A 16,642-nucleotide genomic window follows, 5' to 3' on the forward strand; every position below is an offset into this window, starting at 1 on the left:
GTAAACTGATTTAAAGAAATATAAAGTACTCTAGGCCAGGCATGGTGGCTCACACCTGTAATCCCAGCATTTTGGGAGGCTGAGGTGGACATATTGCTTGAGTCCAGGAGTTCGAGACTGGTCTAGGCAACATAGTTAGACTCCTTCTCTACAAAAAATTAGCCAAGCATAGTGGTGTGTGCCTGTAATCCCAGCTACTCAGGAGGCTGAGGTGAGAGGATCACTTGAACTCAAGAGGCCAAGGTTGCAGTGAGCAGAGATCATACCACTGTACTCCAGCCTGGGCAACAGAGCAAGATGATATATCAAAAAAGAAAAGAAAAACATACTCTATCAGCTTTCAGAAAGAGTATCTATCTCATCAGGTTGTTTCATAGATTAACAAGTTAATCTATAATTGATTACATCAATACATGTAAGACATTTTGACCAGTGCCTGGCACAGCACATAATAAGCACTCAGTAGACAATTGCCTTCATTATTATCAGATGTTTTCAAAATTTCACACTCTCCAAAGCACTTTTGAAAAACCATCTACCATATTGTTAGGTTACAACATCTGCATATTGTAACCTAACAATATACAATATTTATTTATTAGACAGAAATTTTTAATAGAGAAAATTACTACTGAAAAGTGTTAATTTTCTATAAAACTACAGTGCAAATCCATCTTGGTAGGCATAGAAATGTAAAATGAGAGACGCCAAAGACGGCCAATGCATGAAAGCCTTTTGTCGGATGAGTAGTTCATTATAAAACCAGACCACTTCATATTTTTTGTCTTTTATGTCATACGACATCCTGAAACTTAGAATGACTTCTCTCAGCAGCACTCACAGCATGCTTGTCATGTTACAGGAGATGTTCGGAATGACATTTATGTCACCCTGATCCATGGCGAGTTTGACAAAGGGAAGAAGAAAACGCCAAAGAACGTGGAGGTGACGATGTCCGTGCACGACGAGGAGGGCAAGCTCTTGGAGGTGTGTGGCGTGGCCCAGAAATCCTGCTGCCATCACATCCATCACTACAAACACCATTGGCTTTTGGTCTTATTTTTATTCTTCTTTGCATCAGGATGGGTTTGTTTTTCCTAAGAAAAGAAATATAAAGCCTGTTACATTTGTGATTAGCAATGAGCAGTTTCACTAAGGAAGCTATCTAGACTCTTATTTTTGTATTTCTCCTGTGCTAAGAAATAGCTCCAGCCACTACTGATTTTATGTAAGCTTCCAATGCAGAGGTTATTTATCATTTTCAACTTACTTAGCCACTTTCAAGCTTGATCAGTTCCTCTAGGGCTTCAGCTAAGTGGCCTGGGTACTTGAATGGCATTACAAAGCACATTTCCTTCCGTGGGTAAGCAGAACCAAAGGAGATATGCTCGTTAGAGACTGAAACCGGAAGAGCCCTTGGGTAGGCATTCGCTACCACTGCTCTTTAGTTTTAATGAGCAGGAAACTGTAAGAAACTTTAAAAGGATGAGTTATTTTCTCTGAGAAACATAGAACTTAGTGGCAGAGCTGGGAGAGTATCCAAATATCCTGAATTCCAGTCCAGAGTTCCTCCAACTCTGGCAGCTTTTCTTTTCTTTTTTTTCTCTTCTCTTCTTTTTCTTTTCTCTTTTTTCCTTTCCTTTCTCTTTATTTTCCTTTCCTTTTCTTTTCTCTTACTTTTTAAAACCCTTCCCTTTTCCTTCCTTTTTCTCTTTCTTTTTCCCTTTCCTTTTCTTTTTCTTTTTTTCCTCTTTCTTTCCTTTTTTTTTTTTAAATTAAGACAAGATATAAAGCAGGTATCTGCCAGATTTCTGCCCATATAAAGAAGAGTACTGATTCTGACATCAAAGAGGATAGGCAGAAGGTGGTCACAGGAGGCTGCATGGCCTCTGCTGAACGTCAGCTCCTCTTGTATGAGCCGTAGTTACCTGCTTTGGTAACCAAGGACCAAACTCTTGATTGATTTGACTCACTGAGTGTCCTGTTGCATAGTTGTTTGAGGCTACAGTGAAATATAATTTTATTACTTCCCATGGATGTTATAATCTAGTAGGGATGCAGACAGCCAGGAAATTTACTAAGTCAAGTCGTATTCTACATGAGAGGGATAAACTGAATGCTGGGAGCCACTGCATGAGAATGTTTTATTTGTGCTGTTGATAAGAGTACATGAGCTCATTTCAAGTAGACACCTTCTCGTGGTTGGTCATTTCATAGCTTCGCTAACTCGTTGGATAGTGCCCCACCAAGGCCTAGTTCTACTGAGCTAAGTGGTTCATGACCAAAACAAGATGCAGCCCTGAGTTTGAGTGAATATGCTGTTCCAGTGCCCCAAGTCCCTAAAACAGAATGTAGACAGGAAAGATAAATGCTTTTTGCAAACAGTGGCACATCTGCGTGTGTCACCTAATTTCTAGTCATCGTCATGTTCCCTGAGAGAAATGAGGAAAGAATCAGAGGACAATGCATGCCTGGGGAGGGAAGAGAAAATACAAGTTACAGGAAAGAAGGATTTTCAGGTGCTGCTGGGTTCCTTAGCTGCTACCAGATTTATATTGTAGACCCTTGAATAAAGTGGTAGAAATTCAGTCTTCTCTATTCTTTTTTTTTATTATTATTATTTTATTTTGAGACGGAGTCTTGCTCTGTTGCCCAGGCTGGAGTGCAGTGGCACGATCTCGGCTCACTGGTCACTGCAGCCTTCACCTCCTGGGTTCCAGCAATTCTCCTGCCTCAGCCTCCTGAGTAGCTGGGATTACAGGTATGCACCATCACACCTGGCTAATTGTGTAATTTTTTTAGTAAAGGCAGGGTTCCACCGTGTTGGTCAGGCTGGTGTCAAACTCCTAAACTTGTGATCCGCTTGCCTCAGCCTCCCAAAGTGTTGGTCAGGCTGGTGTCAAACTCCTAAACTTGTGGTCCGCTTGCCTCAGCCTCCCAAAGTGCTTGGATTACAGACATGAGCCACCTCTCACAGCCCAGTCTTCTTTGTTCTTTATCCACCAAATTTAATCAGCTGTTCAGTGCCAGTGTAGGGCATGTATGGACATGTTGGGGGATAAGGGGCTTGTGTGTGGTGTATGGGATCCTCTTAGTTTTCTAAACAAAATTACTCCCGTCTAATTTCTGCTTTCCATTTGAAGAAAGCAATTCACCCTGGTGCTGGATATGAAGGCATTTCAGAATACAAGTCCGTAGTCTATTACCAAGTCAAGCAGCCCTGTTGGTATGAGACTGTCAAGGTAAGAATGAGTCATTTGTAACCCCTGTTATCCCTTAAACCTCAGTTAGATTCCTATCTTCTGTTTACCCTCAAATTATTCCTACTTTATTTTGAAATTTTTGGATAAGTTGCCTATGGTGTGCAGTGAGAAATGACTTGGTAATTATAATTCTGTATTAAGAGCATTTATTGTTAACAGACTCAGCATTCTTCAATAATGTTCTAATTCATGTATGGAAATTTGAATAGCAAAGTCTGTGGTTGACGTGATAGATATAATAGACTGCCAAGATGGTGCAAAACCAAACGGAAATTTTCACACTGTGCAAACAGTTTCCTAACATTTTTTTCTTCTTGGCCTCTCACCAAGTGTTCTGGGCCTCTTTTCAACTTCAATATGTGTATTACACATTCCAAAGTGCTTTTCAGATCAGTCATTCTCCTTTGAGCCCCACAGCGGCTCTGCACCTCGAACACGTGGGTCTTGTCATGGCCTCTTTCTGATTAGGTGCGGAGATCCAAAGTTCAGTGACTTCCCAAGATCATAGAGCTGACCGATATCAGGGCCTGAACTGGAGCCCACTTCTGAATCCCAGGCTCCATCAGCAGTTTCTGGTTGTTGAAGTCATATGAGTTCTTCATAGAAAATTTTTTAAAAATTGTGTTCATATATCTCGATTTAGAAGTAACCATTTTCAACAGTTTTATATAGTTCATATGTTTTGAATGATGCTGTTGATACAAATTTATATTGTGCTTTTTGAAACGACTTATCTCAAGGCATATAAATTCTTCAGATATGTATTTTTAGATACTTGCATGTTTCAGTATATAATCATGCCATAATTTAACTGCACACCACAAATCTCTGCTTGTTTCAGTGCCCTGAGGCTCTGTTTCTTCTCTCCCCTGTAGATTTGTAAGCAACAGAAAGCTGCTTTATGGGCACTAATCATTACCTTTTCCTCCTCTTATGTCTTATAGATTCGATTATTACTATATTTATACACATCTTGCAGTCTGAAAGGTCCTGTATAGACCTCTGTGAAGTATTACTGTTTCACATGAAAGAAAGTCCTAGAAACTCATAGTGTCTCCATGCTCAGAATCTATGATAAGCAGCAAGATGATCTGAGATTCTTTTGATTTGAAAATAGCTTGGTCTTCTTTGAATGAAAACTCTGTCAAATCTCACTCTGTAGTAATTTGTGCTGTGGAAAGTATAAAATTGAGCCTAATTCCATAAAATAAACCATGCCTGCAAAGTACTGTGTATTTGTAAACTACCAATTTCTTACTGTGACACAGGTATCCATTGCTATAGAAGAAGTCACACGCTGTCATATAAGGTTTACCTTCCGACACAGGTCATCTCAGGAATGTAAGTATTAAGAGGTCTATTACATATTTCCACTTAAAAAAATTTACTCTTGTTTGACAGCCCTCTTGTGAATCTGGAGAACAAGGTATTTGGAAACTAGATACTTGGCAACTTTATTTCATAACTCACTGGTGCTAAGGAAATCAGCATAATGAATTTTGCTGGGTTTGCAAGGTCTGTGTTATCACTCTATATTTGGACTTCCTTAAAATGTGTTTTGTGAACACTGATATTCTCAAAGACACCAGTCCTCAATCTTTGGTACCAGGGACTGGTTTCATGAAAAACAATTTTTCTAAGGACCAGGGGCAGGGATGGTTTCAGGATGATTCAAGCACATTATCTTTATTGTGTTCTCTATTATTATTACATTGTAATATGTAATGAAATAATTCTACAACTCTCCATACTGTAGAATCAGTGGGAGCCCTGAGCTTGTTTTCCTGCAACTAGATGGTCCCATCTGGGAGTGATGGGAGACAGTGCCAGATCATCAGGCATTAGATTTGCACAAGGAGTGTGTACCCTAGATCCTTTGCGTGAGCAGGTCACAATGGGCACAATAGGATTCAGCTCCTGTGAAAATCTAATGCTGCTACTGATTCGACAGGAGGCAGCGCTCAGGTGGTAATGTAAGCAGTGGGGAGCAGGGAGCAGCTGTAAACAGTTTTTTTTTTCCTTTGAGACAGTCTGTCACCCAGGCTAGAGTGCAGTGGCAGGATCTTGGCTCACTGCAACCTCTGCCTCCTGAGTTCAATCAATTCTTCTTCCTCTGCCTCTCAAGTAGCTGGGACTACAGGCACACACCACCACACCCAGCTAAATTTGTGTTTTTTAGAAGAGGCGAGGGTTCACCATATTGGCCAGCCTGGTCTCGAACTCCTGACCTCATGATCCACTCACCTCGGCCTCCCAAAGTGCTGGGATTACAGGCGTGAGCCACCAGGCCCGGCCACGAGCAGCTGTGAATACAGATGAAGTTTTGGTTGCTTCTCCACCACTTACCTCCTGCTGTACAGCCCAGTTTCTAACAGGCCACAAACTGGTACCGTTCGTGGCCTGGGGTTTGAGGTCCCCTGCTCCAAAGTACTACTAGATACTCTATAACAGAAACTATTTAACAATCAAATAGGTATAGGAGAGGCTATATATACATTGTATCTCCCTCCTAGACATTCACAATGCATGTTGCCACATTGCAGTAGCAATAAAACTGTTCAGTCACTTGTCTTCCCAAATTTTCATTTTTCTCATGAAAAAACTATTTCGACCAGGCATGGTGTCTCATGCCTGTAATCCCAGCACTTTGGAAGGCCAAGGCAGGCATATCAAAAAGTCAAGAGATCAAGATCATCTGGCTGACATGGTGAAACCCCATCGCTACTAAAAATACAAAAAAAAAAAAAAAAATTAGCTAGGCATGGTAGCATGCACCTGTAGTCCTAGCTACTCAAGAGGCTGAGGCAGGAGAATCGCTTGAACTCAGGGGGAGGCTGCAGTGAGCCAAGATCATGCCACTGCACTCCAGGCTGGGTGACTGAGCAAGATCCTGTCTCAAAAAACAAAAAACAAAACAAAACAAAAACAAAAAAACAATTTCAAGTTTTAGGTCACGGTTCTTGAAATGGCTCCACTAAAGTGTGAGCAAAGAAGAAAATTGATTGTTTTCAGATTGATCACAAAATTTCTGGAAGCATCTTATTCTCATTTTGTGCTGCATAAAAATATAACCCCTCCTTCCAAAAATGCATGTGTTGAACACCATCTACACAACAGGCTGCAGGTGAGGCCCTGGTATATGAGAGGCAGCTGGACGCTGCCATGCAGACTCTCTGTGGTCTGGTTAGGAAGATGAATGAAAAAGTGGGTATGTACAGAATAGTGTGATATGTATATTACAAGGGCAGAGACTTGCAATGGATGCGTAGCACAGCTCCTTACCTAGTCTGGGGGATTTAGACATATGACTTTCTGCATCTTAGCTGAGACATGAAGGTGAGTAGAAATTAGCCCAGTGAAGGGTGATGGGAGAAATGTGTTTGGAGAACCTAAATGAGCAGAGTATGGCTAAAGCAGACCAGTGGAGCAATAATAGTATCAGGTCGAATCATTTGAAATTGCCATTTTTTTTAGGTTTAAGTGGCCAAATGTCACTCATTTCATATGGTTCTGCATAATACAGAGCTAACAGTTATTAAGGTCTTAGTTTGCATGAGATATTCTGTGAAGCTATATTTGCACATGGTCTGTTTAGAATGCACAATAACATAGTAAGGTACATTCTACTTTTATCTACATTTATACACAAAGAAACTAAGGCACAGAGAGATTAGGTACTTGCCTGTAGTCACAAGGCTAGCATACGAGCAGACTGGGTTGGCGCCCAGGCAATGTGATTCTAGCTAGGCTGGAGCCAGGCCATGAAGGCTGAAGATGCTTTTCAACCTTGTTAAGGAGGTGCAATTCAAGGGTGGTTTCTGGTTTTGAGGTTTTGGGAAGGGTTGGTGTATGTTCATAACAGTTTTACCCATAGTACTCCAACACTAGCATAGCCCTAGTCCCCTTCAATAGGAGAATGGACAAACACATTGAGGTATAATCATGCAATGCATGACTACTCCACCAGTGTGGGGACCCAGGAGTCACAGCAGACCACAGAGCCGTGCATGTGATGAGAACAGGTCACAGGTTACCCCAGTCAGAGCCACTAAGGCAGGGGACCTTGTGAGTTCAGAAACTGGCCCTGAAGACCAAGAGAGGGATACTGCCTCCTCATTAAGCCACACCTTCTTCCCGGCTGCCACAGGGCATACAGATCTTCTTTCCTGGCACCGGAGCTGATATTCTGGGGAGGAAGGGGGAAGAAACTTTGGGCAGCACCATAAACCCTAGAGTATAATAAATATCTTGCAGAGTCTGGGCAGGCATGGTGGCTCATGCCTGTAATCTCAGCACTTGGGGAGGCCAAGGTGAGTAGATCACAAGGTCAGGAGTTTGAGACTAGCCTGGCCAACATGGTGAAAACCTGTCTCTCCTAAAAATACAAGCCTGGCATGGTAGCGGGCACCTGTAATCCCAGCTACTCAGGAGGTTGAGGCAGGAGAATCGCTTTAACCCAGGGGGCGGACGTTGACCACGCCATTGCACTCCAGCCTGGGTGACAGAGCAAGACTCCATCTCAAAAAAAAAAAAAAAATATTGCAGAGTCTGTTTTTGAGCAACAGAATTTGAGATCTCTCATTCAAAGTTTTGAAGCAGGGTGGTTGACGTGAATGGATTGGACTTGGGAAACCTCATTCCAGCATAAGAATGCATTGGCTGGGAGAGCTCTGGAGACAGAGAGATGCATTGCAAAGGCCTTGTAGAAATAAAGAGAAGAGTTGAGGGTGGCCTGAACTCAGGAAGGGACAGCAGGATGGAGAGAGAAGAGACAGGCTCCAGAGCTATTTAGGACATGGAGTTGATATGGGGTGGAGCTTGTGTCAACACCCACGTTTCTGATTTGTCTGACTGGGCAGATGCTAGTCTCATTTATTAGGGGACGTAGGAACAGGAGCGCATACTTGGGGGTGCCAGGCAGTTTCAGTGACACATGGTATGTGGCTTATTGCAACCTGCTGAATTGTGCTTGTTAGAATACGGTTGAATATCACAACCCTGAGCAAAATGTGGAATCATCTATCATAGCCACTGCCTCCTGGTATCTTTCTGCACTGCCCGGACATGTCTTTCTGTGTTTTCAGCCAGAGATAAATCGGAACGAGCATTTGGGGTGGCCTTCGTGAAGCTGATGAACCCGGATGGCACCACTCTGCAGGATGGGAGGCACGATCTGGTAGTTTATAAGGTGATGCTAACAGAAAATGACTGAGCAAAATATTTACTCCCTTTCAAATGGGCGTTTAAGGCTCCTTTTACATTTATTTATACAAACATCAGAAACCTTTCTAGAGCTACAGGTACTTGCCCATTAAAGTCTAGAAACCCAAAGGGCTCTGGGACCTCCAGCTGCGTGGTTTCCCACCTCCTTTCTGAAGAGAGTGAGTTGCATTATTACTGAGTCTTTTTTTTTTGCTTTTTTTTTTTTTTTTTTTTTTTTTTTTTTTTTTTTTTTTTTTTTTTTTTTTTTTTTTTTTTTTTTTTTTTTTTTTTGGGACAGAGTCTCACTTTGTCACCCAGGCTGGATTGCAATGGCATGATCTTGGCTCACTACAACCTCCTTCCTAAACCTCCAATAGCTGGGATTACAGGCCTGTGCCACCACGCCTGGCCGATTTTTGTATTTTTAGTAGAGACAGGGTTTCATCATGTTGGTCAGGCTGGTCTTGAACTCCTGACCTCATGATCTGCCCTCCTCAGCCTCCCAAAGTGCTGGGATTATAGGCGTAAGCCATTGTCTCTGGCCGCATTATTACTGGGTCTTCTGAGGAGGCTCTCACCCTCTCCTGTGAATGGTGTTCCCTAGCAGTGAACAGTAAGGGGCCGGCCTCTCACGATGTGCTCTCTGCATCATCCTGCATGGCATGTGGACAGGTGCACTGTTGGGCTTCAGTAACAGTGGATGTGGTTTTCCTATCACTGTGAGCCATGTACCATTTCTCTGCTCTGGGGGCCTTGTTTCCTTCCCTGAGACTTGTCTTTGCTGTCTTCCAGTTGGTGCTGAGCTCCCACTTCTGCTGAGATTTTAGAGTATGAAGTAGTTGCTGGAATATCTCATTTATCCAACAGTATCTGGGGTTTTCCCCACAGTTAGCTGCTCTTTTGAGGTGCATCTACCTGATGAATATTTTTCTTAACATCTTAGTTTATGAATCATTTTGGAAGGGATGGCAAGCTATTTCTTTTTCCATCAACCCAGTAAAGTGTAATTATCCCCATTTAGTGATTGAATAAAATAAAATTTAACCTTATTCTGTAATATATTTATTTACTGTAGCAGAGACTAGCATATTCTGGTTTCTGATTCACAGTTTACTCTGTTTCCATTCAATCATGAAATTATTTCTGGGCTCAATGTCAGCGGAAAGATACAGTATCTCAGAGTTGGAAGGGATCTTCAGGATAATTTGATAAAGCCATGCTTCTCATGCTGGAAATGCATGATAGAATTGTTTCTATTTGCATATATGAGATGTTGGCCATCATTTGGTGTTCCTAACATGTTTCCTTTTTAGGGTGACAACAAGAAAATGGAAGATGCTAAATTCTACCTGACCCTGCCTGGGACCAAGATGGAGATGGAAGAAAAAGAGCTTCAAGCATCCAAAAACCTGGTCACCTTCACGCCAAGCAAGGATAGCACTAAAGACAGCTTTCAGATAGCCACCCTCATCTGCTCCACAAAGCTCACTCAGAACGGTAGGAGTGGTGAATAGGTTGACACAAATGAGCTTACTGCTGAGCCTTCCTGGGCTCCTTGGTTAGACTCAGGGCTGGACCATATGGGGCTGCACCATATGGGGCTGGGTCTTATTAGGTAGGATGTTGGCCAACTGGATTCTGCTCTCTGCTTTTCAAGTGACGTTCTGGGTAGTACTGATCACGTTGCACAGCTTCTTCTGAAGTTTCTTTGTCCAATTTAAAGCAGGATGAAAAATATCTTAAGCTGGGTGTGGTGGCTCACACCTGTAATCCTAGCACTTTAGGAGGCTGAGGCAGGCAGATTGCCTGAGCTCAGGAGTTCGAGACCAGCCTGGGCAAAGTGGTGAAACTCCATCTCTACTAAAATACAAAAAAGTAGCCGGGCATGGTGGCATGTGCCTGTAGTTCCAGCTACTCGGGAGGCTGAAGCAGGAGAACTGCTTGAACCTGGGAGGCGGAGGTTGCAGTGAGCCGAGATCATGCCATTGCACTCCAGCCTGGGCAACAGAGCAAGACTCCATCTCCAGAAAAGAAAAGAAAAACATTTTAGTATATTATAAAACCTGTAAATGTATTTATTAACAGCACCTGTAAAATTCAAAAGCCATATTCCCTGATAGTACATTCTGTATAGTATGTGGAGAAAGAGATGTTGGTAATAAGGGGAGGAGCCTGACAAAGAAAATGATCAGTCTCCTGTCCAAACAGGTACGGTAGGGCTTCCTGTTTGAGTTCTGTCTTTCCCTCGATCATTTTCCTCTTCCCAATTTTTTTCCAAGCAGTCGGATATTTCCCATAAATTCAGCTGAATAGTTCAAAGAGGGCTTCATTTGGTTTTTCCTTCAAACCTCTGATAATCAATTTTAACCTCTCGTGTAGATTATGGCATTTGATAGCCAATGTCAACTTCTTACTTATTTAACTTCTGTCATGTGTAAGGAGTCCTACTGAATCTAGTAAACCAAGAATGTGCTGCAGAGGGGACTTGCCCTAGAAATTCTGTCTCCCATATGCTGTATAGAGACTGGTGCCTTTGACCTTGAGACAATTTGAGTGAGGTACAGGCAAGAGCTCTCCTGTAACGATGGCAAAGACAGACAAAATAGGGTGGTTATAGGGCAAACCCAGGGATCAGATCCTGGTTGACCTTTAGAAGGGCTCGGTGTTAGGTTTGTTTTGACAAATCATGGTTGACGAGAAAATAAGGATTGCATTTCAGCTTGGACAAGTGGCCAGACTCAGCAGAGTGAAGTTTAGGGTAAACCCATATGTGCAAGCAAAAGCAGTCTCACCAAAAATTAAGCCAGAAAACATAGAATACATGACAAACCATCAGTAACATCCTTTGTTATGGAAAAAGTGAATATATTAACAATAAATTGCTGGCAGGTTTATGGGTGCGATATTTATGAAAGATAATGTAGAAGGCATAGCAACGATTTTAAATGTCTCCAGACCGTTTGAGCCTGTGATTTAACTCCTGAAAGCTGAACTTAAGTAAACAATGACAGATGTGCACGAAGACTGATGTACAATGATGTTGTTTCCCCATTATTTGTAACAGGGAAATTCTGGGAACAACCCGAATGTCCGATAGTTGGGGTCAGTTTAACTACATTTTTTAATATAATTAAGTGACACAATAGATGCAGCTGCTAAATATTGTATTTCAAAACATAGTGAAGGATACGGTGAACAGTTTAACACTATATACAGTATGATTCCAGTTTTATTTAAGTATGTGTAAGCAATCTGGAGCCAGATTATCTGGCTTCAGATCCCAGCTCTGCCACTTCCTAGCTGTTTCATCCTGGGCAAGTGACTTGATATCTCTGTGCATTGGTTTCCTTGTCTTTAAAATGGGAGCAGTAATAGTATATATTTCAGAGAATGCAGTAAATTAAAGTAAGTAAAAACAAAATAGCATTCAGTCTGTATAGGAACTCTATAGAATTTTAGCTATCACTATCATCACCATCATTATTTGTACACTGAGAAAGACAAACAGGACTACAAAAGTTTGCTAGTTACTGTTTTTTGTATTCTTTTTGGTGTTTTTCAAATGTTTATGAAATGTCAAAATGTTATTTTTTAAAGTTAAGTATGGTAGTATACTATACAAAGCATTAATGTTCTTTTAAAACTGTGAAGGGATGTTTGAGAGGGATAACACTTACTGAACATCTAGTAGGTTATCCTTTCTCAACTAGAGATCAAAGAAGAATAAAGAAAACAAAAATAAAAGTTTGTGGAATTAACTCGTAATGAAAAGCAAAAGGAATTTCTGTTAGAGATAACTATGTTGTTACATTGTTATCTCCATGTCAAAAGTTTAGGTTTCCTGACAAGTTGCAGTTTTCAGTGTAGACCCTTCATTTGCTGATACATGCACTTCATCCCAGCTTCTGAATGTTCTTAACTAGCCTGTACTGCTCTGATACAGTAGCCCTCAGACACATGGAGCTTGTAAAAATTTAAATTAATTAAAATTGAAGAGTGGAGAGATTGGGGAGAAGTTGGGCAAAGGGTACCAAAGTTCAGTTAGACAAGAGAGATAAGTTTGAGAAATCTAGTATATATTTTTGTGGCTACAGTTAATAATATACTGTATACTTGAAAATTGCTGAGAGAGTAGATTTTAAGTGTTCTCACCACCAAAAAATAGGTAAGATAATGTGTATGTTAATTACCTTGATTTAGCCTTCCGCAATGTGTGTGTGTGTGTGTGTGTGTGTGTGTGTGTGTGTGTGTATCAAAACATCATGTGGTATAGTTTATATATACAATTTTTATTAGTTGATTAAGTTTTATTAATAAAAATATGAATTAGTCCACTAGTTGCCTTGGTTGCATTTTAAGCACTCTGGTCTCCTGCAGCTGGTGACTTTTGTGTTGGGTAGACAGATGTACATTTCCATCATCACAGAATGTTTCTTTGGATAACACTGTGTGCTTTACTTTGTCATCCTTATTCCTGATGTTTTGATTTAAAAAAAAATTCATCTTAACACACATTTAAGAAGTCAGAAGTAATACCTACTTGCAAAGAAAGCTTAAAAAGGCAAGTGTCATGTAAATCAGAGAGGAGTGACCTGCCATGCAAATGGACCGAGAGTAAGTAGAGGGAACAGGGGACAGAGAGGGAAAGGCAGAGACTTGGCAAGGCATCTCGAGCATCAGGGAAAACGGGGTATTCCAGGGACAGATGACTGTGGATGATTCATGCATTTGCTTTCTTCTGACTTGATGGAAATTATAAAGAATGAATTTGATTTAATAAAAAGTTGGAGAACATTAATAAGCCACCAGCTAACTGTATGAGGGCATTTACTGAGTAGAGAGCGTAGCTGTGTTCTCACTTGAGAGGGTGACCAAAGGCATTCCTCCTTCGCCTGAGGAGGGCCATTCAGACTCAAAAGGTTAAAAGCCACTGGAGTTTCAGCATCTTGGAGACTCTCTTTTTGTTTACTTGAATTATTTTTTAAAAACTAGAACAGACCGATTTGTGTGGGATCATTGGTTGCTGGGCCCAATGGAAGGAATAGATTTGTTTTTCTAGGGAAAAGAGAGGGATATGCAAGTCCCCAGAGATGCATGGCTTTGGGCCAGGAGATTCATACTCATCAGTCATTTCACCCTGCAGCACCAACTTCGCCATGATCACCTCCAGTTTATTGATCAGAAAAGTGAGTTTTAAAGTGGTAAAAAGCCTTTCTTAAGCATCTAAGTGGTGGACTTGGGTTTTGAAAACAGCTCTTTGTAGCTCCAAACAGTTGACAGTTTATCGTTTTGCAGTTACAAAGTCTCCAAGATCTGTTTGTTACAAACTCCAGTGGCTTTTAACCTTTTCAGTCTGAATACCTTTGTCATTCTTTTCTTTTTAAAAATATGTGTTCTGGCCAGGCGCAGTGGCTCACACCTGTAATCCCAGCACTTTGGGAGGCCGAGGTGGGCGGATCATGAGGTCAGGATATTGAGACCATCCTGGCCATGGTGAAACCATATCTCTACTAAAATACAGAAAAATGGCCAGGCGTGGTAGTGCACATGTGTAGTCCCAGCTACTCAGGAGGCTGAGGCAGGGGAATCACTTGAATCCAGGAGATGAAGGTTGCAGTGAGCCAAGATTGTGCCACTGCACTCCAGCCTGGTGATAGAGCAAGACTCCATCTCAAAAGAAAAAAAAAAAGTATGTGTTCTTAAATTATCTCCCTTATGGTAGAAGGCAATTACTACCCTAAATTTGGGGATTGTCATGCCTTGCTTCTCTTTATACTTTTGCCACATTTGTAGCCTTTAAAGTATATTGTTTTATTTTGCATTGTTTGTATTTTGTATAAATAAATTATGAGTCAGTCCCTTAGTTGCCCTAGCCACATTGCAGGTGCCGAGTAATCTCCTGCAGCCAGTGACTTTTGCATGCCACCTTTTTTGTGTTCTCATGGTGAGAACACTTAAAATCTATTCTCCCAGCCGGGCACAGTGGCTCACGCCTGTAATCCTAGTACTTTGGGAGGCTGAGGCGGGCGGATCACCTGAGGTCAGGAGTTCAAGACCAGCCTGACCAACATGGAGAAACCCTGTCTCTACTAAAAATGCAAAATTAGCCATGGTGGCGCATGCCTATAATCCCAGCTACTCAGAAGGCTGAGGCAGGAGAATCACTTGACCCCAGGAGGCAGAGGTTGCAGTGAGCTGAGATCACTCCATTGCACTCCAGCCTGGGCAATAAGAGCGAAACTCCATCTCAAAAAAAAAAAAATGTATTCTCTTAGCAATTTTCAAGTATACAATATACAGAATTATGCAGTCTACGGTATTAATGTAGTTAATAATTGAACTGTCTGGTTGAAGTCTTGTGTCCTATGTGAATTCTTTTGTAACTTGCGCTTTTACTCAACATTACTGAAGATGTGAAGTATCCTGAATTCTTACACATTTGTGACAAGAATGTAAAATGCGGACAGTGACTTTGGATAATATTTAATGTGGTTGAAGATATTCTCCCTGATGCCCCAGAAATCCCACCTTAGTTTTCTACCTCAGAGAAGCTGCTTTACCTGTATACCAAAAGATATATGAGAATGTTCATAGGAGAATTGCTTATGATCATAAAAAAACTAGAAACAACCCAAGTTTTTACCAGCAGCAGAGTGGATAAACAAGTTATGTATACCCGTACAGTTGAAAAGACACTGCACAGCAAGAAAAAAAATTAACTAGAGCTACACAGATAAACCTGTATAAATCTTAGAAACACAGGAAGCCTGGGGCTCTTTATGTAACCCTGTGTAACTCCTCTCCTGGCCCTAAGACCTTACAATTCACCAGATGCCAAAATATATTCCTATGTGAGCAGTGGTCTGGCATGCAGGTATCACTAGGAAATAGACTTCTGGGCTGATAGATGAGGGCTTTGCTGGGGCTGAAGCTGCTGGGTGAATATTCACCCCTGATGAAGGGACTAAATCATTTTCATCCAGCCACTATGAGTCAAGTTATGGAATGAGTAATACCTTCAACTAGTCTGCGGCAGACGTAAGAGCTGGAGAATATGGAAGTGGATGGTGCCTAGTGGAAGGCCTAGCATTGTACCTGTTAATTACTTGCTGAATGAATGAATGCATTAATGATTGGACTGAGTATATTAAGAGCTTCCTAAGGGCTACTGGTTCCCTTTCCATTCATTCATTCATTGCTTCATCAAACATGTATTGAACACCTAATAGATGCCTACTATTATGGCAACATAAAAGAATGAACACTGTATGGTTCCTGCCTTCAGATGGCTCAAAACTATGGGAAGATTCAAGGAGACACCAAGCACATCTTACCAAATACATAGTATTTCTGGGTATCTCAAGCGAAGGGAAGAATAGACAGGCAAATCAGGTGGCTATTTTAAGGAAAAGGTGGAACAGATTCATAGCCCTTAGTATAAGTCTGGGATAAAAATTTTAAGGTGTCTTTTGATTTACAGCGTAGAATTTTGAAACTTTAAGCCACTTACAGCTTTGATAATTGTTGAGCTGTTAAAAATGTCAAAGGGGCTGGGCATAGTGGCTCACACCTGTAATCCCAGCACTTTAGGAGGCCAAAATGGGAGGATCACTTGAGCTCAGGAGTTCAACACCAGCCTGGGCAACATGGAGAGACCCTATCTCTATTAAGAAATAAACGTGTGTGTGTGTGTGTGTGTGTGTGTGTGTGTGTGTGTGTGTGTCTCAGAGAAACCGCAGTTATCCGGACTGTTAGTATATTATCACCCCATCTAAAAGATGGAAAAAATAAAATCTGTGTGGTCATGATGTTGAAATAAATTAATGTATACACACACACACACACACACACACACACACACACACACACACACAGAGAGAGAGAGAGAGAAAGAGAGAGAAGGGGAGAGGGAGGGAAAGAGGCACACATACCTATGTTTCTCTTTCCCTCTGAATCTGCCCAGACGTAGAAGTGATAAGGGACACGTTAAGTAAGGCAGCAAATTAAAAGTAGGAAGGTTACATAAGCATGCTTCTTTACTTCTTATGACCATGATGTCCTTAATTGAGAAATGTTAGTTTCAGTCAAACATTCTTTTAAGTTCTTATGCATTAATCGTTAATTTTTTTCTCTTTGAAGAATGGAAGAGGACCACAAGGTTTTCTCTTAGATAGGAG

At 41.3% G+C, this 16,642-nt stretch overlaps 1 protein-coding gene across 3 annotated transcripts in view; it reads left to right on the plus strand.

Moving 5' to 3' along the window:
• DOCK5 (dedicator of cytokinesis 5) overlaps window positions 1–16,642 on the plus strand; it is a 223,743-nt gene that overhangs the window by 127,998 nt on the left and 79,103 nt on the right. For all 3 annotated transcript variants that reach the window (XM_017549772.2, XM_017549775.1, XM_017549774.1), the window contains 5 exons: window positions 863–987; window positions 3,144–3,242; window positions 4,532–4,604; window positions 8,348–8,451; window positions 9,779–9,962. In XM_017549772.2, the coding sequence (XP_017405261.1) occupies window positions 863–987; window positions 3,144–3,242; window positions 4,532–4,604; window positions 8,348–8,451; window positions 9,779–9,962 (585 nt within the window). The remainder of the gene's footprint in view (window positions 1–862; window positions 988–3,143; window positions 3,243–4,531; window positions 4,605–8,347; window positions 8,452–9,778; window positions 9,963–16,642) is intronic.

This window comes from Cebus imitator, unplaced genomic scaffold (assembly GCF_001604975.1).
Source record: "Cebus imitator isolate Cc_AM_T3 unplaced genomic scaffold, Cebus_imitator-1.0 Scaffold221, whole genome shotgun sequence".
In the NCBI taxonomy this organism is placed as follows: Eukaryota; Metazoa; Chordata; class Mammalia; order Primates; family Cebidae; genus Cebus; species Cebus imitator.